The sequence below is a fragment of the Eurosta solidaginis genome, chromosome 5, assembly GCF_040869045.1.
Source record: "Eurosta solidaginis isolate ZX-2024a chromosome 5, ASM4086904v1, whole genome shotgun sequence".
NCBI lineage: Eukaryota > Metazoa > Arthropoda > Insecta > Diptera > Tephritidae > Eurosta > Eurosta solidaginis.
Window position 1 is genome coordinate 249272526 of NC_090323.1, and position 23754 is coordinate 249296279.

The 23754-nt window shown below is 37.2% G+C and overlaps 2 protein-coding genes across 9 annotated transcripts in view; one reads left to right on the forward strand and one right to left on the reverse strand.

Annotated features, from left to right (window-relative positions):
- Positions 1 to 3327, forward strand: part of Mdr65 (Multi drug resistance 65) — a 60463-nt gene extending 57136 nt beyond the window's left edge. For all 8 annotated transcript variants that reach the window (XM_067789594.1, XM_067789590.1, XM_067789589.1 and 5 more), the window contains one exon: positions 482 to 3327. In XM_067789594.1, the coding sequence (XP_067645695.1) occupies positions 482 to 1039 (558 nt within the window). In that variant the 3' untranslated portion in view covers positions 1040 to 3327. The remainder of the gene's footprint in view (positions 1 to 481) is intronic.
- Positions 3043 to 11132, reverse strand: Edc3 (Enhancer of mRNA-decapping protein 3). The gene is made up of 7 exons (XM_067789596.1): positions 10798 to 11132; positions 10447 to 10728; positions 9704 to 10365; positions 9411 to 9633; positions 9179 to 9333; positions 9033 to 9117; positions 3043 to 3673 (listed from the first exon to the last, which is right to left on the reverse strand). The coding sequence occupies exons 1-7, from the start codon at positions 10959 to 10961 to the stop codon at positions 3448 to 3450; spliced, it is 1797 nt and encodes a 598-aa protein (XP_067645697.1). The 5' UTR covers positions 10962 to 11132; the 3' UTR covers positions 3043 to 3447.
- Positions 11133 to 23754: the final 12622 nt, after the last annotated feature.

The following is a 23754-nucleotide window of genomic DNA, read 5'->3' on the forward strand; positions in this document are numbered from 1 at the left end:
TGGCTTAATTAAAGCCGCATAAGTTGAAGCTTTTAAATAAATATGCATTTCTTCTGCGACCTATTAATTCTTATAGAACATAATTTGTGAACACTGGCTCGAGCCAGTTGTAACCCCTGAAGACGATCTCCGAAGGAGATTGAAATATATCGGGAAAAAACAAAAAAAAAAAAAACTTTGTGTTTTTTAATACACCTGACCTCGAGCCAGTGTTCACAAATTATGTTCTACTTGAAGCTTTTAAACTAAATATTAACTATATAAATTCCTGTTCTGTCTAAAATTTACTGAAACTATTACAATTTCTAATCTTTAAACCATAAATTAAAGCTAGGCTCCTCAATACGTCCGCATCAATTAGGTCACATTTGAAAACTCCCCATAAAACTCCCAACCCTCTTTGGGATTTGATTTCTTAAGTATATTAACTTTTAATCAAACTAGTACTGTCAAAAACTTATAAAACATTTCGTAATTTCAGAAACTAAATGATGAAGATATTCACAACGATATTTCCATTGAAGGCTTAAGAAGAAGACTTGGACTAGTGTCACAGGAACCGTCACTATTTGATCGTACAATTGCTGAAAATATAGCTTATGGCGATAATTCGCGTAAGGTAACAATGGATGATATAATAGCTGCCGCCAAATGTGCTAATGCACACAATTTTATAATTACTTTGCCAAATGGTTATGACACGCGATTGGGAGCACGGGGCACGCAATTATCTGGTGGACAGAAACAACGCATCGCTATTGCACGTGCGCTCGTACGTAATCCGAAAATTTTACTATTAGATGAAGCAACATCTGCTTTAGATTTACAAAGTGAACAATTAGTACAACAAGCACTCGATGTAGCTTGTGCGGGACGTACCTGTATTGTGATAGCGCATCGTTTATCAACTGTTCAAAATGCTGATGTAATTTGTGTTTTAGAAAATGGTCGTATAGCGGAAATAGGTAATCATCAACAACTTATACAGCTGAATGGTATCTATGCTAAATTATATAAAATGCAACCTCGAGAGCAATAGGTACACATACAAAGAATGAAAATAATAATAAAATTAATTACAAATAACAGTTATAATAATATATGTGACCCGGTCTATGAAAAGGTGGCTTATGGCCCCAAAAAAAAATTGCGAGAAACAGCTGTTAACAGCTGTTTTTTTTTTTTTTTTTGTCATAAGCCACCTTTTCATAGACCGGGTCACATGTATACATTTTACTTCAATACGTAAATTTATAATATGGGTCCTTAGTTTGCAAATCGAACAACTTCTGAGATTTCATTTTTTTGATTCGGCTCAAAAACTTTTAAAGTTGCTCGCACAAAATAAGCAAACACCTGTATCAGGATTTCCTCGAAAAAAAAAATTTCAGAGACCTGCATGTGCTCAGATTCGATGGGTAAGCAAACTTGCCCACATTCAAAATGCTATATCTTTGGTTCCACTCGTCGTATCTTATTAATTTTTGTTTTATTTTGAAGGTAACAATACTTACTAACTGCGTTAAAAAATATTTAATTTTATAAAATTTAAATAATGAATAAATAATGAATGCGTACACAGGCAGGCGTTGGCTGTATACAATTGTAGCACGTACCTGCTGCAAGTAAATATAAGCAAGTTGCTCGAGGTCAGGCCAGAAATGAGTTGGACAATTTTGTGGTTCAAAAGATATTAACTTAAAATAAAAAGCGTTTTTTAGATGAAAGTGTATCGCATATTTATCCGAGGCTTGTTGTTATATTTCACTGGAACAATATACTATAAAAGCGTGCAATTACTGGCATATGCTGATGACATTGATATCATCGGCCTAAACACCCGCGCTGTTAGTTCTGCTTACTCCAAACTGGAAAAAGAAGCGGTAAAGATGGGTTTGATGGTGAATGAGGACAAAACGAAGTACCTGCTGTCATCGAGCAAAGAGTCAGCGCATACGCGCCTTGGCAACCACGCTACTGTTGGCAGCCATAGTAATAGAATTCGTTTATTTGGCAACCAGCATCAACACTAGTAACATCAGCACTGAAATCCAGCGAAGAATCAATCTTGCCAATAAATGCTGCTTTGGACTAGGTAGGCAACTGAAAAGTAAAGTCCTCTCTCGGCGAAAGGAAATCATATTCTACAAGCCACTTATCGTACCCGTCCTGCTATATGGGGCAGAAGCATGGACCATGGCAACAGCAGATGAAGCGGCTTTGGGAGTGTTCGAGAGAAAAGTTCTTCGAAAGATTTGTGGACCTCTACGCGTTGGCGATGGCGAGTACCGAAGAAGATTTAATGATGAGCTGTACGAGCTATACGCAGACATCAACATAGACCAGGGAATTAAAACGCAGCGGCTGCGCTTGCTAGGCCATGTTATGCGAATGAAAGATGATGCTCCGGCCAAGAAAGTGTTTTTATCGGAACCCGCCTATGGAAGCAGAGGTAGAGGGCGGCCCCCACTCCGTTGGAAGGCCCAGGTGGAAAACGATTTAAACTCCCTTGGTGTGACTAATTGGCGCCGGTTGGCGGAGCGACTGGTGCGCCTTGTTGGACGGCCATAACCGTTTAGACGGTTAAGCGCCAATTAAGTAAGTTAGTATCGCATATTATATATATTTTTTTGAAAATATTCGTGGGGGAAAACAGTATGTAATAATTATTTTAGAAATTCATTTTTTATTTATTATTTTGATTTTATAAAATTAAATATTTTTTTAACGCAGTTATAAAGTAAATATTGTTACCTTCAAAATAAAACAAAAATTAATAAGATACGAGTGGAACCAAAGATATAGCATTTTGAATGTGGGCAAGTTTGCTTACCCATCGAATCTGAGCACATGCAGATCTCTGAAAAAAATTTTTTTTTCGAGAAAATCCTTATATATGTTTTGACTTAAATTGCAAAAAGATTCCAACAAATAAATTGGATGCGTTTTAAAAAAGTGAGAATTTTTTTCTACAAATCCGTACGATTTGTAAAATAATGACCCATATATGTAATTTTATATAATAAAATAAAACACCACATATTAAGGAGCAAGGATTTTGCTATTTTCGACAACATGAACAAGCTATCTTTTTTATTCATTTGACAAAATACATTAGAATTTAACAAATTTTGATCCAACAAAGCACTGCTCATCATTTGTTGTACACGCTCATAAATAAAAGTAAAAATGTAGTATAACCATGCTTAATCAATAGGCTCTGATTGTAGTCAAGTGCTGTAAATTGAATATTAAAAAAAACTAAATATAAATCAATTTGTTAATTCATGGAAGTAAAGATGTACAACCAAAGGGGTTTGTAAAAATTTCGTGGGTATACAAAATATGTGTTTTATTGTTTTTAGTTAATTTTTATGTTTTGTTTGCTGTTAGCAAAACAGCTTATCCATAGTCTTTTTTCTTATGTGTATGTGCTTTTGTTTCGCTTTATTCCTTTGAATGTATTGGTATCACAAATTTGTGGCCGAAGGGACTTTTGTAATTAATACCAGCATCACGATAATATTTATCCGGTATACCCAAGTTACATAAGTATAACTTTCCATAATTATTGGATGAGATGCCATTTAAAGGTAATGTTGGTAAAATCGCATATTTAATGCTGACATCTTTTATTCCTTCGGATGGAGGATCAACTGCAAGAATTGAAGCTCTAAAAGAAATTAATATTATTAGATGATTTATAACATCGTTTAACCTTGCCACTTTGTCTCGGTTAAAATAAGATTTTTATGTTGACAGTCAAAGTGGTTAGGTTAAAATTTACTTATCGGTAGTGCTTTTTTGCTTATCGGTAATTATCTTATAACTTTAAACGAGCAATTCTTGTATATTTGTATGTTTATATAGCCGAACGATCTCGGGAACGGCTCAACCGATTTAAATGAAATTTGGCACAGAAATAATGTATCACCTTCTAAGACTTTCTGCCTAGGAGTTGCCACTCAGAATGTTTCACAAGGTTGCCACCTATTCGAAATTAAAAAAAATTGCATGATATATGCCGATATGGGTATCAAACGAAAGGTATTTCACTCCGCATTACAATAGGAACATTTTTGCGTAGGGTTGCCATTTAGGGTTGCCACCAATTCGAAATTTAAAAAAAATTGCATGAGATATGCCGATATGGGTATCAAACTAAAGGTATTTCACTCCGTATTACAAAAGGGACATTTTTGAGTAGGGTTGCCACCTATTCGAAATTAAAAAAAAATTCCATGAGATATGCCGATATGGGTATCAAACGAAAGGTATTTCACTCCGCATTACAATAGGAACATTTTTGCGTAGGGTTGCCATTTAGGGTTGCCACCTATTCGAAATTTAAAAAAATTGCTTGAGATATGCCGATATGGGTATCAAACGAGAGGTAATTCACTTCGCATTACAATAAGGACATTTTTGAGTAAGGTTGCCATTTAGGATTGGGGTAGTTAGACGAGATAGTACTCTACTTACTCATATTCTATTAAAGCTTTAAAGGAGAACATTAAAGTTAAAAATCTTCAATTGTTTTTGTTTTTATCGGCCTATTGATAAATCATTCAAGGTTCGAATCGAGCTCAAGGCCAGAACAATAATTTTTTTCTAATGATAATTATTGTTATTTTTTTTTTAATTTTTCTAAATTTGAAAAATTGTATTTTGTTTTTGGAATAGTAAGTAGAAAAATTTTTCAGACAACCTGCCATAGCTGCGCAGATAGATCCATTTCGAAGGGTGCTAAGCCTTCATCATCAGTACGCTTTAGGCATGCTGTGCTAACCATTTAGCTATACAGCGGTGGTTTGTTTGACTGGCAAATTTGCTACTTCTATTCCTTTTTACCAACTATATTTATTCAGTGTTGCGCCATCTGGTGCAAATCACTGATAATGCTGGATTTTTGTTTATTGTCAATTACTTTGTTTGACATTCCCAAGTGCTCATGGTTTATTAACAATTTCTACTTACTATTCCAAAAACAAAATACAATTTTTCAAATTTAGAAAAATTAAAAAATAACAATAATTATCATTAGAAAAAAATTATTGTTCTGGCCTTGAGCTCGATTCGAACCTTGAATGATTTATCAATAGGCCGATAAAAACAAAAACCATTGTTAATAAACCATGAGCACTTGGGAATGTCAAACAAAGTAATTGACAATAAACAAAAATCCAGCATTATCAGTGATTTGCACCAGATGGCGCAACACTGAATAAATATAGTTGGTAAAAAGGAATAGAAGTAGCAAATTTGCCAGTCAAACAAACCACCGCTGTATAGCTAAATGGTTAGCACAGCATGCCTAAAGCGTACTGATGATGAAGGCCTAGCACCCTTCGAAATGGATCTATCTGCGCAGCTATGGCAGGTTGTCTGAAAAATGTTTCTACTTACTATTCCAAAAACAAAATACAATTTTTCAAATTTAGAAAAATTAAAAAATAACAATAATTATCATTAGAAAAAAATTATTGTTCTGGCCTTGAGCTCGATTCGAACCTTGAATGGTTAAAATTCTTCGTAAAAAAATCTTACTCATGATTCGACTTAATTTTCTTAATTTCACACACGCAAATACATTTTTTTTTAATATCAAGGCACCGTGGCAAATTCTAGCAAAATATATTTAAATGCATATTCTTGGCAAATATGAAATGAATAATTGCAATTCCTCACAGATTACTATTAGAAAGATTTCTCACCATAGCAAAATGATATCTCACCATGGTAATTTGCTACCGTTGAACACTAGAGGCATATGTTCAATTTGAAAACGACATCTAGCCATTTAACTACTTACCAACAGATGGCGCTTAGGGAAGTAAGTTGACATTTAATTAAACTAACTGATAGTTGTCATTCGTGAAATTTACAAGTTTTAGAATGTAATAAAATTGTGAGACTTTCATAGTGTATAACTAAAAAAATGTTTGAAATTAATAATTCGGCGCATGAAGATACTCGACCTAAATAACATAGTTCTCGATTTCACTAATTATCATAACAATCCCTTAGACTAAGTATAGGCCTGGAATTACCCATTTCAAATTTTTCATTCCAGTTCATTTTGCGGTTAGTGTTTGATATGTTTTTGAAATCTATTTTTAAGGAAATCAAATTACATTTGGAATGCAGTGTAAACTTTTTAATCTTTCTTTTATCCAACTGTACCCTATACAATTTTATAGGCAATGGAAATTTGTGTTTCTTTTTAAAAGGGCTAATGTCCTGGACTTGTGCCGTATTAATAATAATTCACACTGCCATTTGTATTTAAGTATTAAATCATCAGTTTTCAATTATTTAAACGGTATTTTCTCTATTAGACATCATTTTGGATTTTAATAAGTGGTGGCCTAAATATAACATCCTTGAAAGAAAATCCTGTTAAGATCAGAAAGTAGTTCTATTTTGAGATGGTTGATGAAAAACATGCAAAAATTAAAATTTGCCGGTCGTAAGTGTTCGAAATTTACAAACAAGCGGTGCCGCTGAAAATGGTGAGTATACCGGCCGCTCTTAGAGGTCGTAATATAGGCGGCACCGCTTTTGGAGGAAACCAAGTCTTTAGAAAAGTTGTCTAAGCAGGATCGCGCCTCGGCAGTAATTGGGTAAGCACTTCGAGTGTATTTCTGCTAGAACTTACGATTTTTTCTCGAACACAATGAGTACACTTCGTTATGGCATCTCCAATATTTACTAATGACATTTTTACGTGAATCGATATAATAGTCGAGGTTTTGACGTTGAACGATGAACTTTGAATTAGTTTAAGTTTCGTATGTTCATAGGTTTACGAAAGTGCACGATTCCTTGGTGTCCGTACTTTTCATAAAACCTATCTTCAGCCACAGTAATAGATTATGTCATAGTTGATAAATTCATAATAAATTAAAATAAATATTCTAAGGAATTATGCATTTCAGTACTTATCGGGTATTTGTAAACTGATTGCTTCCTATTTCTACTACTAATATTTTTCGAAAATTCGCAAAGAAACAACACAGTTAACGGATGTCAATTCGATTTGGGAGCAAAATGACTGCAATTATCAAAAAATGTGTCTGTCGAGCAAACCTCTTGTGATTGAATCATGTTTATTATACATATAATTTTGTTCACAAAAATTTAATTTTTTAACGAGACATCGAGAACACGATTTCTCGCGAGATTCTCGCATCTTGAAATACTCGTAATACTCGCGAGCTTCGCGACTTTCAATTCAGTCGCTGCATTGGCAGTATTCTATACTTCGGTGTTATTTACTTGGGGTTTTGTGGACATTTTCGCTTGCGCTCCAGAAGAAATCGTAAGCTCTATATAAAACAGCGAATGAATCGATTAAATTGAATGTAGAGAAGCTCAGGAGCCTCACGAGTAATTCGAGAATCTCGCGAGAAGGCGAGACTCGCGGGAAATCTCTTCTCGAACAAGTTCGGGAAATCGTAAGCTCTAATTTCTGCCATGAAAAGCATCTCAGTGAAAACTCTTCCGCCTTGCAGATGCCATTTGGATTTGGCGTAAAACATGTATGTCCCGTCCCGCCAACTTGTGAAATTAAAAGAAAGTTCGGCCTTGTATATATTTTTTTATGTGAAGATTTCTACCAAATTATCGTGACGTGGACCACTTCATAATATAAAAATTAGTTTCACGGTTATTTTTTTATGGGGTATTGACATTGCTCAATTTTATAGTAAATTTCAGTTGCATGAGGAATTTTGATTTCAAAAAATTTAGCCCGTTTACATTGGTTGATTTTTTGAAATATAAAAATATGCTTTGAATACAAATTTTAAGTCTGCCAGGTTTTTTTTTTTTTTTTTTCATTGTGGCAGCAATACGAACAAACAGACCGGGAAATCAGATCAAAATTATAAGCGATTATCAACGATTCAAGTGAAAAAAGTACTTGTTTATTTTAATTAGATGTACACATTTTTTTTGTTTTTTTTTTTTTGTAATATGAAAAGTAAAAAAACAAATTTTCAAGTTTTTATTCCTTGGGTTGAATTGTTTCACATGATTGGGATTGGAATTTGTAAAAATTGCATTAATTTCATTTGCTATACATATTTGTGTTGACGAATGTTCCAAACGTAAACAAATGCAGAGTTGTAAGAAATGAAAATTTATTGAATTCTGTATGGATTCGCTGCTTGCCAACTTTGCCGCATGCAATTTTCTCACGTTGTTATTATTCGATTAAGATCAATGTAAACGGTTAATTATTTAAATTTTCGAGTTGTAAACATGAATTTTTTGAAGAAAAGAAATATAATACATATCGCAGACCTAGATCAAAACAGTACCCCAACAGATTAAGGGGCTTAGAATATACCCGCGGGTTGCCAGCGCAATATATAGATTTTCCAACCCAATTGTCAACCTCACCTACCCGTGGCGAATCCTGTTTCTTTAACAGCCTAGGCTCTGGCAACCTCAAGTTCCTCATGTACATATGTAGGGGGTAGGAGGGCGGGATGGCCTAGAAGGTTTCATGTAGAAATACCAAATCGTTCCCGAGATGGTCGAGCTAGTACCTTAATGGTGATTGTTACCGGAGCGTACCAGATTTGTATCCGGAACAGGACCATCAACATCGATAACACTTCCAGTGTCCTTATAGCTACAACAACAACAACATATCAAAACAGCGGACATCTCAAAAAATAGCAATGTTCAAAAAATATGAAAAACCGACTACCTCTCACATATGCTGCAAGTAATTTTTTAGTTACCATCTAAGTGAATCTATACCAGATGGCGGCAAAGCGAATTCAACCAATTCGCAGTGCAGAAGAATGTCAAATCTAAAGAAAATTCTCTTCGATTTCGATTAACTGACATATTGTTGTACAAAGCGTTGTATAGCAAATCAAAGCAGATCTACACCAGATGGCGGCAAAGCGAATTCAACCTGGTACTGAATTCGCCTTGATCTACCATAGAACCAGTGTTGAAGCCTCGAAATCAGATGATAAGCCCTGTAAAAAAAAACTTTTCCAACACACACTCACCTATTTTCACTTAGCCATTTCCTTACTCTACCAGTCAAGATTTTTGAGTCTGTTGATAAAATCACTAAATCCGGAGAAGGCAGTTCTAAAAGATGAAGATTGGTATTTATAAAATATAAAATTAGTAATAAAAAATGTTTATGTACCATTTACTGAATGTACAACAACATTGCCTGTTGCTTTAAAAAGTGAAATCTCTTTGCTTTTGGTGTTGTCCATAAGTTCCTCTTCTAAATAGAGTAAAACTTTAAGCCCATGAGATGCCATTTGACGTCCAGTGGCAGCACCAATATCACAAGTTCTTTAAATTTGTACATAAAAATATACAAGTACATATATGCACAGTGTTTGAGATGAAAACAAGGTAAAATCGAATACCTTGAATTATTTGCTTTTGCACATATTATAACAATAATTGGCCATTGATGGTAGTTAGTTGGTGTAAGTCTTCTAGCTCCGCCCAATAATGATATGGCTAAATCCGTCACACCTCTTGCAAGTATGTCCAATTGTCTCGGCAGTGAAAGACCTTCCTTGGCAGCTAAAGTTTCAATTTTTGCACGTACAAATGAAGGAATGGTTGGAATAATGAGACCCTCATCTAAAGAGCATTTAAAAGTACAAATAAATTATATACCAGACTTTGGAACTCCAATGTGTTGCTAATTTACCAGTAACAAACTCTGTTGAACCACCAAAGATATTTTCAATTTGGCGCAGTCTTACTGGTTCACTAACCAATACATTTTCATCATGCCGATATTTTTTCATTGCATTTGAAGTTTGACGTACCAAATCTGGTTTTTGTTCTGCTTCAATTGTATCCCAAATTTCTTGTTTATTAAATAGAGCTAAATTACCCTCAAAATCAAAATCTTCATGCATTAATGGATCATCCGTTGAAGTGGTAAACGCTTGATTTCGTTTGGTATTACCAATATCTTTACGTAATTGTTTTCGTTGTTTGCGATTGCTGCCGCCATTACTGTTATTTGTTCCACCGCTAGTGTAACGCATTTTTCCATTAACATTGCCAATGGTTGAAAACTCAGGCGGATTGGGAAACTCGTTAGATTCGCATGCATTTGTGGTATTCACATTTAAGCTTGTATCAATAGGTCTTGAAAATCCTGTCGCCTCTTCACACATCCTATTCCCCGTTTCTATGTGATCAACATCATAGGCCTTGGTCGTATTTGGAGATGTAGGAAAACGGGATGTACAAAGACGTGCTTCTACTTTTGGCGGTAGCATATTTCCAAAAAATTCCTTAACTGTAGAATTACAAGGTACTTCCTTACCTTCATTAAATCTACTTTCCAATTTTTGATTACTAAGGGAGAGGTAAATACGTAAGAAGGAAATACGTATGCGATATTTGTACAATTACAATAGTGCTTAAAGTATATTTTACCTTTTACACTTGTTGGTATCAACTTTAAGTTTAGACATTTTATTTGTTACTTCGCTAATGGAATTCTTATATTTGTTGTGTTGAATATTATTGGGTAATGAGGCGGATACTGTTTCATTTCTTTCATAAACACCATCACTGTTGGGTAGCGCAAGTGCAATTTTACCTGCCTTTGAAAAATTTGGTGTTTTTACGGGTTTCGGCTTTTTTATATCCGTTGTGGTAACAGTACTTTGTACGTTAGAAGAAGGTATCACATTAATATCAACAATATCTTGCGATCTGGAAGAAGTAATAAAATAAATATACATGTTATAGCTTTCAATTCAATTTTAAATTTAACAAACATACCTCAAAGTCACTTCCGCCGTTTGCTTCTTTAGTGGTATACCATTGCGAAATGCACGTATAATTGTTATCTCAGATTCACATATCCTTTTAATTACACCTTGAAAAACACCCAAGTTCCCATGGCACTGTATAGAGACGGCTTTGTCCAACCACGCATCTCCCATCTCTTCGATGATGCGCCGTATATAATTGATAAAACTAAATAATATGCACAATAATATTGAAAAATGCTTTTATACAAAATTTTGGGTTATTTGCTAGGGTTATGTGGAGATTCTGGCGTAAAAAGCTATTTAAGTACGCGCCTGAGAACTTGCCAACCAATATCCAGTCAAAATAGCGATGTGTCATAATTATGGTAATCGAACTCACAAAAGTCGAAATAGCGAAAGCGATATATGCGGTAAACTGACATATCTACCTCAATAAAGTTGTAGTTACCCACGAACGTACGTACAAAAAACGTGTCAGCTGACACGACCTATCTTATGAATGTGCAATGTAAACGAAAACTCACCGACGTGCGGCGCACGTACGTACGTAGGCCGGAACGTAGAAATTAAAACAATTTTGATTTTTTCCGTAAGAACGTGTCAGCTGATCGCTCTCTCACTAGGCAGAGTTGCCTAGTAAACTTTTGTGCGCTAATTTTTGACCGTTTGCCGTTTTATGCAAAAACACCTAATTAAAGTTTGAAAAATTGTGGAAATAATTCGAAATAATTATGTAAAAGTGCAGATTATAAATATGTAATCTATTTGTACTTATTTAGTATTAATTTCAGCCTTTTACAACATCAAAAATTATAATAGGAAAAGTTGATGTTTCCATAAGCATGCATTGAAACAGGACAATGGCAACAATTTTTTCTTTGCCACTACGGGCATATATTTCTCTCAAATGTGTGTCCGGACGGCATACGTATACGTACGTTACACACGTCGGTGGGTAACTGCTGCTTAACCTTAAAATCAAAGCCCCGTCACATAAGCAGGTTTTGATATATAGAAGAATTTGACATTTGCTTTGGCTAAGGGTGCCTAGGACCTGCCTAATTATTTTCTGGCTTTTAGTATTATTACTTCATGTAAGTATTATTTTAAATAAAACCGTTTAACTTAAAAAATTTCACTTCCCAAGGCAGTCGGTTCTATGTACCGGAGCGACTCGGGATTTTTCCCGACCAAGGACTGTCATTTCAGCGTGACCCCATTTAATTTGTTGCGTCCCTCCCACAAATTGTCATCCTCCCAGCAGCTCCTTGCAGCGGGACTGCTCCATACTCTCTTACTCCGGGAAGGCATCCGTCTCCTGACCCCGGTCCTGAGAAATGGTTTTGCTGCATCTGCCGGAAAAGAATATTTTTAGGACGGTCATACTCTGTTCAGTGTGTCTCGTGCAAGGGATGGTTGCATCGGACAGGTTGTTCTGGGTTTGATCCCAAAACCCGACGTCCACGTAACTTTTATAAATCTTTTGTGGCTCCTTGCTGTTCACGCCCAAGGGCGTCCCGTAGTCTACGCCTAAGCGCCCCCCCCCCCCCCCTCCCACTACCTTCCATCAGCCCCGCTGCTCAGCAAGCCACAACAAGTCACGTTGCTGCTCGCGCCCCACGGCGCCAACAACTCAAACAGCTGATACCACTCATAACTACTACCTTCGTAGTAGAGTTGGTAGCAATGCTGAGCATCAGCCTCTGCCCCCGTCTTCTCTCCCCCCTCTTTACCGGCAGCAATCGTGCAGGTCAGGGAAACAGACTCTTAGTCCCTACCTCCGTTTGCACCGCCTGCCAGCACAGAATATATATAGGTTTGCGACATCCGCCCAATGCAGTTCCTGCCTTGGGTGGTGCCACTTTCCTAGATGTTCTGGTCTCCGCGACGGCAACCCCCGACGTGTTTCATCGCGCCATGTTGCCAGGTCGCAAACCCAAATCATCCGAGTACCCCAATGCTTGCCCAAGGACGCCCAGTCCCAGGGCCACAACAGCAATTGCGTCCTGGCCTTCCACAACCCAGACGTAGTCACTCGTCACTTACCCCAGAGTGGCGGCGTCTCCCCTTATGCACTTGAGAATTCTGCAGTTAAACTGTAATGGACTAACTGGGAAGATTACGGAGATAGTCGATTTCATGAAGCGTCACAACATCTGCATTGCTGCGATTCAAGAGACTAAACTCACAGCAAGATCTGCATTGCAGACCTGCTCTGGGTATAATGTCCACAGGAAAGTCCGCGAGAGCGGAGATGGAGGCGGCCTCGCGTTTATCATACACCACTCTGTGCAATATTATATATTTGATCCTGGCATCGGCCGCAGGGACAATGTCTTAGAACGTCTGTCCGGCAGGCGATGCAAACCTAGAAATCATCAACATCTACATCCCTCCTGCCACCTGTTGCCCCAGTGGATACCGCCCTAATATCAGGGCTTTACTCACTGGCAACAATCGCATTATCTTAGGCAATTTCAATGCCCATCATGATCTATGGCATTCAAACTTGCGGGCGGACAGTAGGTAGGAGATGTTGGCGGATCAAATAGAAGAAACGACGTTCTGCACAATAAACGGAGACGTCCCCACACGTATGGTAGGAAGCTGTCACAGCTCGCCAGATATCTCAATCGTGAGTGCAGAACTCGTAAACTGCGTCAACTGGCAGCCGATGGTAACATTGGCATCCGACCACCTGCCCATACTTATTTCGCTCGAGCGTACCGCCGACTTCATCGTCACCGAAAAACGCACTTTCATAAGCTTCAAAAAAGGAAAGTGGGAAGAATATAAATCTTTTACAGACAACCGCTTTGCTGCCCTCCCTATCCCGACTGATGCCCGCCAAGGGGAGCGTGCCTTCCGTAAGGTCATTGAATCCGCCTCGGCACGTTTCATTCCCGCCGGGAGAATTCCCGAAATCCGGCCCCACTTCCCGGCGGAGGCCGCAAACTTAGCTAGAGAACGTGACCTTATAAGACAGCTTGATCCAGGCGACCCCCAAATAAGGGATATAAACCAACGCATCAGATTGCTTGTGGACGAACACAAGCGGGCGAAATGGGAGGAGCACCTAAGAGGTTGTAACCTCTCTACCGGTGTGAGTAAACTTTGGTCCACCGTAAAGTCCCTATCGAATCCGACTAAGCACAAAGACAAAGTTTCCATCGCCTTTGGCGACGAAGTGCTGTCGGATGCGAAAAAAAATGCGCGAGCGCTTTCTGCCGACAATATATAATGCATCCTACGGTCGACAAAGATAGACGGAGAGCCAATAGACACGCACATAAACACAAAATCAGCGCGTCACCAATCACCATCACCGCTAAAGAGGTTGAGGACGCCATTGGTCGCGCTAAACCATCCAAAGCAGTGGTCCCAGACGGCATAGCCATGCCGATGCTTAAAAGCCTAGGGAAAGAAGGTTTCAAATATTTAGTGCATGTCTTCAACCTGTCTCTTTCCACCTTTATCATACCCGAGAAATGGAAAATGGCCAAGGTGGTCCCCCTGCTAAAGCCTGGGAAACCAGCTAACATAGGTGAGTCGTATCGTCCGATATCTCTCCTATTGCCAGTGGCAAAGACGCTTGAAGCCATTTTGCTCCCTTATTTCCAAGCAAATTTGCAGCTAGCCCCTCATCAGCATGGCATCAGAAAACTCCATAGCACTACCACCGCGCTAAATGCCATTAGCACCCAGATAAATTGCGGTTTAAATCAACACCCCCACCATAGAACAGTACTCGTAGCGCTAGACCTATCAAAAGCTTTTGATACGGTCAACCATGGCTCGTTACTGCAACACCTGGAAGGGTCTACCCTTCCCACATGTCTTAAAAGGTGGCCCGCAAACGAAACATCAAAACCAAGGAGAATTAAACAAGGGGTGCCACAGGGTGGTGTCCTATCCCCACTTTTGTTTAATTTCTACATATCTAAGCTACCTTCACCACCGGAAGGAGTCACAATCGTTTCCTACGCCGATGACTGCACAATAATGGCCACAGGCCCAGGCCCAAAGATCGATGCGCTATGCAATAAAATAAACGGCTACCTCCCTGATCTCTCCAGTTTTTTCGCCTCGCGAAACCTGGCATTATCACCGACTAAATCTTCCGCGACCTTATTTACAACATGGACGTCCCAAATGTTGACCATTTTGAACATCCACGTCGATGACACTACGCTACCGACTGTCCTACACCCCAAAATCTTGGGTGTGACGTTTGATCAGGATCTACATTTTGGTGAGCACGCAGCCGCAATTGTTCGGAGAATTCAGAGCCGTACCAAAATCCTCAAATCCCTCGCTGGCAGTACCTGGGGAAAAAATAAAGAAACGCTCATGACTACATACAAAGCAATTAGCCAGCCGATTACGTGCTACGCGTCACCCATATGGTCGCCAAGCCTAAAATTACCCACTGGAAGAAGCTACAGGCCTGCCAAAATACTGCTCTCAGAATCGCCACGGGCTGTCTTCTTATGTCCCCAGAACACCATCTCCATAATGAAACGAGAATACTCCCCATCATGGAGAGAAATGAGATGCTGACCAAACAGTTCCTGTTCCAGAAACCTGAGCATCCCAACAGACATCTGATTGATGAGCCAGCACCGCCTAGGGGCTTAAGGAGTCATCTCCGTAAGCATTTTGAGGAATTACGGCTCCTGAGAACCCAGCCGTATGAAGCGAAAAAACACAAGCAGGTCCTTGGTGAACTCCACAAACAGGCGTCGGACCTTTATGCTGGGAATTGCCCGGTGAATCCAGTACTCAAAGAAAAGTATCCAAAACTCGCGGAAGAGGAACGCATACTCCCCAGGGAAACGCGTGTCACTCTTGCTCAACTTGTTCTGGATACTGTAACATGTTAAACTCTTACCTATCCAGAATCAACCCCGACATACAAAATGTATGCCCCGCTTGCAATGTGTCCCCACATGACACCAATCATCTCTTTAATTGTAATGTGGAATCAATGCCTCTAACACCCCTTTCCTTATGGTCCACCCCTGTTGAAACGGCAAGTTTCCTTGGACTCCCGTTAGAGGATATTGATGACAATTTGTGATCGGTCGCGGTTATTAGGTGGGCGAGCATTGCTACAACAACAACTTAAACAATTTTTTTAAAATTATTTTATTTTGAAGTTTTCAGTCTTTATTTAATTGCCTATTATTTCTCATTCTATTTAGTTCATTTAGTGACTCATTCACCCTTATCGCGAGTTTTTTTTTCGCCCGAAAATATTCACAGTTTTTGTTCACCCTATCGCAGAGGGTGGCGAAAAAATTTTTCGTGTTCGAAAAAGATTTCACCTTATCAGCACCTCTTTGTTCGGGCGAAATCAACAGCGGTGAAACCCAAATTTGTTCACTTATATTTTACATGCGAACGAGAGGAAAACAAAATGTAAGTAATTTTTTGTTTTGAAATTCGGTACTCTGATCAGTGTTGCCAGGTTAGCCTTTTCGAGGCTAGATTTAGCCTTTTTTTTTTTGCCTTTAGCCTCGAAATTTTGTGTTTAGCTTCGTGACTTTTTTCTAGCCTTTTTTACTCCGAATGTATTTTTAAAAATTTCTAAAATAAAATAATTACAATAGTTCCTGTGAACACCTAATACCTAATAATATGAGTTCTCTACAAAAGATTAATTCTTTTTCTGCTGAAAATTTCAAAGCCAGATGTATTTTCTTACTTTGAAAAAGAGAAGTATAGTTATTCTTCAAGTCAAATAGCATTAATAGAGCTGCAGTGGCGAAAACTTATAACTATACAATGGAAAAATGTACACTCCACCATGGAATTTACATAAAAATGCATTAAACGAACCTCCTTTTTTAGAACTTGTCGAATTCATATTTAGTTTTTAGTATCACCACTCAGTAACGCGGACGTTGGAAGAGTTTTTAGTGGCATGAAAATTCTGAAAACTAAATTAAGGAACAAACTAAAAATTAAAATGCTTAATGCGCTGCTTAATATTAGATGCTCGTTAAAACGCTTATCTAAATGTTGTAATGACTTCGAAATTACCGATGATCTCATATCTATGGTAAATAGCCAAACTTTATACCCAGACTAATGCCCCTATTACCGTTTACAACTCAACTCTGGTTGGGTTGAAATTTCGCAATTTGGTATTATAGATTACAACTCAACCTGTCAAAAAAATGTCAGTTGAGTTGTCTCGTCTAACAACTTTTTGTGGCATTACCGTTTACAACGTTGTGTTAGTGTAGTTGTCAAACGCGTCAAAATCTTACAACTGATTACTAGCAGTTGTTTCATACAATTTTGCAGTTGTTTTAAAAAAATGCAACGTTTTAGAAGACGGTTCACCACCTAATTTTTAACAAAAATTTTCAAAGTTGGTATCAAAAGACGCGTTTCGACCTCCGATTTAAGAATCCGAAAACAAAAATTAAAAATTTAATTTCTATCATATCATTTCGGTTAAAATTTTCATGTGGATGTATTGTGCCAGATTTTTTGTGCACACTAATGCAGAAAGGCGTTGGACCTACCCAGGGTTATTTTTACAAATCGCGGTCAAAGGCCGCCAACACAGGAAGATCTTCTGTGCAAAAAAATCGTGGATCGGGCCTCATATTTCGGACCCTCTCGGGCCATTTTGTGGGTTTTTGTAAATATTTTGCGACCGAAATAAAATTTTTAATTTCCGCTTTCGAATCCTAAAAACGGGGGTAAAAGTCTAGTTGAGGGGTCGACTGCTAATACGCTATCAAAAATTACGAGAGAGGTGTCCAAAGACGCGTATTGACCTCGAGAAGAATAATCCGAAGGCGGAAAAGAAACATATTAGCAGTATTAGCAGTCAACCCCTCAACTAGACTTTTACCAAAACGGAGATCGAAACGCGTCTTTGATCCACCTTTGATGAGAGTTAGATGGTGCACGGGCTCATAACACGTTACAAAAAAAAAAAAAACAAAATTTAAAGCCGGTAGTTAAACATTTTTTAATCAAACAATACAAGGCCTGAAATGTTTTAATGAACTACCTAATCATGTTAAAAATTGTGAAAACTTAAACACCTTCAAAAAAAGTTTATTAGAATATTGCAAAACCCTTCCAATAAGATAAAATATTTTGTATCTGTATTTCATGTTACTGATCCTTGAGCGTACACGGCAATCCAAATAGACACAGAGGAACCTTATGCATCAGGTCAAATACATATATTGCTCGCAATCAAATTAGGAAAGAATTCCTGAAAATATCGTCCCAGACAAACAGTTGGAGTGTTCATGTGAATCACGTATATTCCTACAACAATGATATATTATAATTAATTATGTTTACATAAAAGCTGGTACAGGGAGGATTGGAAACACGTCCTTTCCAACCGTCCGATAAGAGTGGCTTATTCTGCTGAGCTGCTAGCTTTTGGGTTGACCGGAATCAAATGCATTCCGACAGCATAAATAATAAAACTGGGTAATCATACGTCTTGGAGTAGGGCAGGATTGAGAACACGTCCTTCCAACCTCCCAATGATATGACTCCAAGACTCGCCCGTTGGGACAATCAGTTCCCGTGCTGATCGGAATCTCATGCATTCCGACACCCCAAACGCTAGAAATCCTATTATTATTAAAATGTATTTAAAAATTTGTAATAATCTAAGTTTTAGGCTTAAAACGCCGTAATAATAAATAAATAATAATAATAATCAACAATTTTGTGCACATTTATAGAAAAAACAACGTTTAAACGAAGGATTACATTGAATAACTTTTTGACTTTATGGAGCGATATTCCGAAGTTGGACGAGGCTGGCCGCAGTTCGGATGCAGCCAAAATAGGTGAAATTATGCGAACGTGAGTTCCATTGTTAGTAATCACTACTCTTGGGCATCCTGTTTTAGAGTAAAATACAATTTGTGCTGTTTGGGTTTTAATCCACTTCGCTGAAATATGTTTCTCAATAATATCTCAAACCATTCCAACACCAAAATCATTTCCACAGCATTTTTGATAGCTGCCATCAGCAAGGAATCTGAATGCAGCGCATAATTTTAAAATAGGGGTTCAGCCTTCCCTCGAAAGCGTTTGTGGAATTGGTCCTTAATTTTGTTTAGTAATGAGTAAAACGCTTCCTTTCAAATCTGCAAAATAACTTCATTTGAAGCTCATCATTTGTCACTTAAACATTTTCTTACTTGGTGTTTGGTAGTTCCAAGGGATTGGGATGATCACGCGAATGTTTTCCGCATTCGCGACATGTTAATCACTAACATTTTCGCCATTATAAAATAGATTTCATATCATATAATATCTCGTAATAACAAAATTACTTTTGCAAATGCTTAAATTTTCGCCACAAATTGATCAGCTGTTGATTTATCTGTCAAATCAACACTTTCTTAGGTTGGCAGCAACAATTCAAGTTCAACTGAAATAAGTTGTAATTCGTAATTCCAAACAGGAGTTGAGTTGTCTGAAGGTTGAGTTGTTTTAATTACAACCCAACTAAGTTGAGTTGTATACCGTAATAGGGGCCTTAAGCTCTTCTGATTCTTCAGACGGGGAATATTTTATATAAATAATTAGTTTGTAATATTTTTTTTATTTATATACACATATGCAATCATTTAAAGTAATTCCATGTGCTAGTCAAAGAAAATGTGCCTGATATATTTTGAAACAGGAAGTTATGCTTAAGTTATGTTTATAAGTTTTTATTTACAAAATTTAATGAATTAACCAAAAAATTTCTGGCCTTTTTTTTAGTTTCTCTTTTTTTCTAAATTTAGCCTTTTCTAACCTTTTTTTGCCAATCTAGCTTCTTTTTTTTGCATCACCTGGCAACACTGACTCTTATATCTACTTTTATTATTAGAAATAAATCAATAAATAATGCACAATCGGAAGCTGAGTGGAAAAAAGTGAAACTCTTGTATTGCTAAGTAGGTAAATTCTATTTTTAATGACAACGTATCAGTCGGCCAAGTTATCCATCGTGGACAAAGCAACGGTTCTAAAATGTTGAGCACCTCACTGAAACAAGATTGGTTAAGACCCACTTCATGGTCCTTTCCGACGCCTTTTCCCTATGCGAAAAAACGAAGGCATGTACACAATTTTACAACTAGTGGAACTCCAAATTTTTGCTTCAATGGTGGCAAGGAGTGGTAAGAATAACTAGCAAATATTAGAATGCTGACTTGTTTAACCTGTAATATTGGCGAACACTAATTGAAAAAAATTAACTTGTTATTCAAAAGTGCTGAAAATAGTAATTTTTAGCTTACAGTGAATCATTTAGCTCCAAAGGGTTAGAACTTTCCCTTAATTGCCTCCGAACCGCTATCGCATTTATTTATATTCTCCTCACGCTCAATCAATACCAACCTAAGTGCAATACTAAACATTATTTTATACATTTTTTATTTCTATTTTTGTTGTATTTTAAGGAAATATATGCTTGGTTACACAATTTACACAATTGTAAGTAAATTATATGTTCACTGCCAATTCGCAATAGAGCATCAGCTGTTTCGAAGTGAAGTTTTGTTCGCCCGAAATTGCCGATAGGCGGAAAAAGTTCACCCGAACGAAAGAAGTGAAGGCGAACACTTCCGCTTGAACTTCGCGATAAGGGTGTCTATTTTTGTTGTATTTTATGGAAATATATGCTTGTTTACAAAATTTACACAATTCCAAGTAAATTATTTGTTCACTGCTAGTTCACAATAGAGCATCAGCTGTTTCGAAGTGAACTTTTGTTCGCCCGAAATTGCCGATAGGCGGAAAAATTTCACCTGAACAAAAAAAGTGAAGGCGAACACTTTTCCGCGTGAACTTCGCGATAAGGGTGATTATTAATAAATTTAGAAAAAAAGAGAAGCTAAAAAAAGCCAGAAATTTTTTGGTTAATTCATTAAATTTTGTAAATAAAAACTTATAAACATAACTTAAGCATAGCTTCCTGTTTCAAAATACATCAGGCACATTTTCTTTGACTAGCACATGGAATTACTTTAAATGATTGCATATGTGTATATAAATAAAAAAAAATATTACAAACTAATTATTTATATAAAATATTCCCCGTCTGAAGAATCAGAAGAGCTTAATGCCCCTATTACGGTATGCAACTCAACTTAGTTGGGTTGTAATTAAAACAACTCAACCTTCAGACAACTCAACTCCTGTTTGGAATTTTAAGGGACTCTTTCATGACAATTTGTTACAATCTAAGTCCTCCATACATAATCCTTCCAAAGACTTTAATCGACTCTGCGCCAAGTATGCTTCTCCCTCCTCCAACTCCAAAATATTTTGATGTCACTTCTACCGGACTGTATGTAATATTTGTTCCAAATATGAGCCAAATCGGATATCATACGTCGCTTTCTTTTCATGTATGTATTATGTGTTCCAAATATGGACCAAATCGGACCACAAATACGATTTTTAAATATCTCGATCTTTGCGACGATTTTTTTTCATAGGTCGCTTTCTATTCTTGTATGTATTATGTGTTCCAAATATGAGCCAAATCGGACATCATTTTTTTTTAATTTTATTTATTAATTAGTCTACAAATTTAACAATTAATCAGACAAAGTATAATTACGGAATACAGAATAAATTACAGAAGCATACATTGTTATGGAATCGCATTTACTATGGAAGCAGTAAGGAAGGCGGTCGGCATGATTTTGTGGTGCACAGTGGCTAGTCATTGTCGGCTGGGGCGGGTCCTTGCCAACCTTACTGTTCCTGCGCCATAAACAGAAAAAAAATCCTGTCATGCCTATCAAAACTAGCTGTCAAAAAGCGCAGAGACCGACTCAAAACGCTTGAAATTCAAAATAAAACAACATCCGGCCGAAACGGATGTCACGGACAGACCGTTGGCATTCAAAATCTAAATTCAAAAAAATTCAAAAAAAACTGACGCAAAAAAAAAATTACCGAACCGGACATGACCGGTTACTACTCTGAAATCAAAATTCAAAAAAAAAAAACTGCTGAAAATAAAATAAAAGAACCAAAAGGAAAATAACAAAAAGGGCCGAATATATATAGGGGCGCCGCGGGTGGTGTTGCGACGCCCGGTGCTATGCCCACCCTCAAAATCCATGGCCACCGTCGCACCTAAAATTCCGGTGGCCCCTTACCTGATCACCCTACGTGCCTTCTAAATCAATAATGATGCCAGCATTCCCATATTGTTAACAAATTTATTCAATATTCATTATTACTAACATAGCTTTCTTTTTCTGTTCTTACTGCAAGGTTTTTGAATATGTTTAAGCTTATAAATAATTTTATAAAAAAAATATAGCAATCGAAAATGCGAGCCTAATTAAAGAGGAACTCTATTCCTGTTTGTAAGTTTTTAGAAAAATTTATTGTGAGCCGCGTTTTGCGACGGTCCATTGAAAGTAATAATAATTGGTTTGTTTTATAATCTACTATACTATATGTGTAATAAAAAAAATCTTTTTTTTTTGTAGAAATTTGGTTAAATGCCCTTTTCTCCTTTCTTTTCACAAATCTATCTTAGGGCTGTACAGTTTGGATACAACTTCTGATAATTGGGGCCCCCTTACAAAATTAATAGGTTGTTGTATTAGATTTACTTTGAGTTTAACAGAACATCAATTTGGTATTACACATAGTATAATGACACTAATATGTACTATGCACTAGGAAATTTATTATAAACGCAACTAGGACTAAACTTGGGGTAAATCCTACCCCTCAAAAAAATATTGTTTCACAAGTTCAAGTAAAACGTATGCTTTTAAATTCATGGACAAATTACGGGAGTCATACACCCGTTCAGGTAGAACGTGAACTTTTAAATTTATTGTGAACTCAACGAAATTGTTTTACAGGTTCAGGTAAAGCATGAACCTTTTAAACTTATAGTACAATTAATGAGATCGTTTTACTCGTTCAAGTGAAACGTAAACTGTTTTACATGTAACAGTCAGGGTTGGTATTGTTTCGGGCTTAGTTCAACTCAGTCAACAAAAAATGTATACAAAAGAAGTTTTTGTTTTGATAATGCAAGCTAATCCGCATTACTTGTTATTTGCGTCTCTTAATATAGATTTAATGCATTTTAGCTGATAATGCAACTGAACTTGAATTACCAATAAAACTTTATTCCTTACCGAAACAATATCAACGCTTTTGCTCATTCCAAAATCATATTCGCAACGATTGCATCAATTAAAAAAAATGTAATGGTAAAATTCTACCGTATCGCAAAGCAAATTTTAATACCTGAAACACTTTTTTTGTTTCACAGGCAGTATAAATTGCACACCTATGACCATTAAAATATGCTTTGTTTTTTTGTTGGGTAATTTTTTTTTTTTGTATGCAACAATTTTGAACGTACAACAAGAATTGCTTTTTTTTCTAAACTTTTCATTTCCTTTGGTCATTGTGCATATTGCATTCGTATTCACATTCGCTTTAATTCTACACTAGGGTGATAGCCTTAAACTTGAGTATGTTGGTATATTGACATTATATAATGTTGCGGAGTCAAAAATATAAAAGACAAGGTTAAGGCTACAAATACATAATTTTAGTTCAGTATTGGAACGAACTCACCGCTTAACCGCTGATGTTCGTTATCGCAATTGGACTGGCCGCAGGCCTATATTCGCTGCCCTGTGATTGTCATGGTAGCTGGTTTATTGTAGCCCATCTGGTCGTAGCTGATAAGGGTTGTGCTAGTATTGTTATAGCCGGTATGAACGCAGCTAATAAGGATGCGCTAGTAGTATTGGAGTCGGTGGTACCGCCTGGTGGTTGTTGCGCTCGTGGTTCGAGGTGATCGAGTGAACCTGGTGACAATAAAAACTTCGTGTTGACTTTTACGGCCTGGGTGACTTGGTGCTAATTGGGTGTTCGTTGTATTACGCTGCAGCGTACTGCTGGCCCTGGAGGCGGAGGTGTT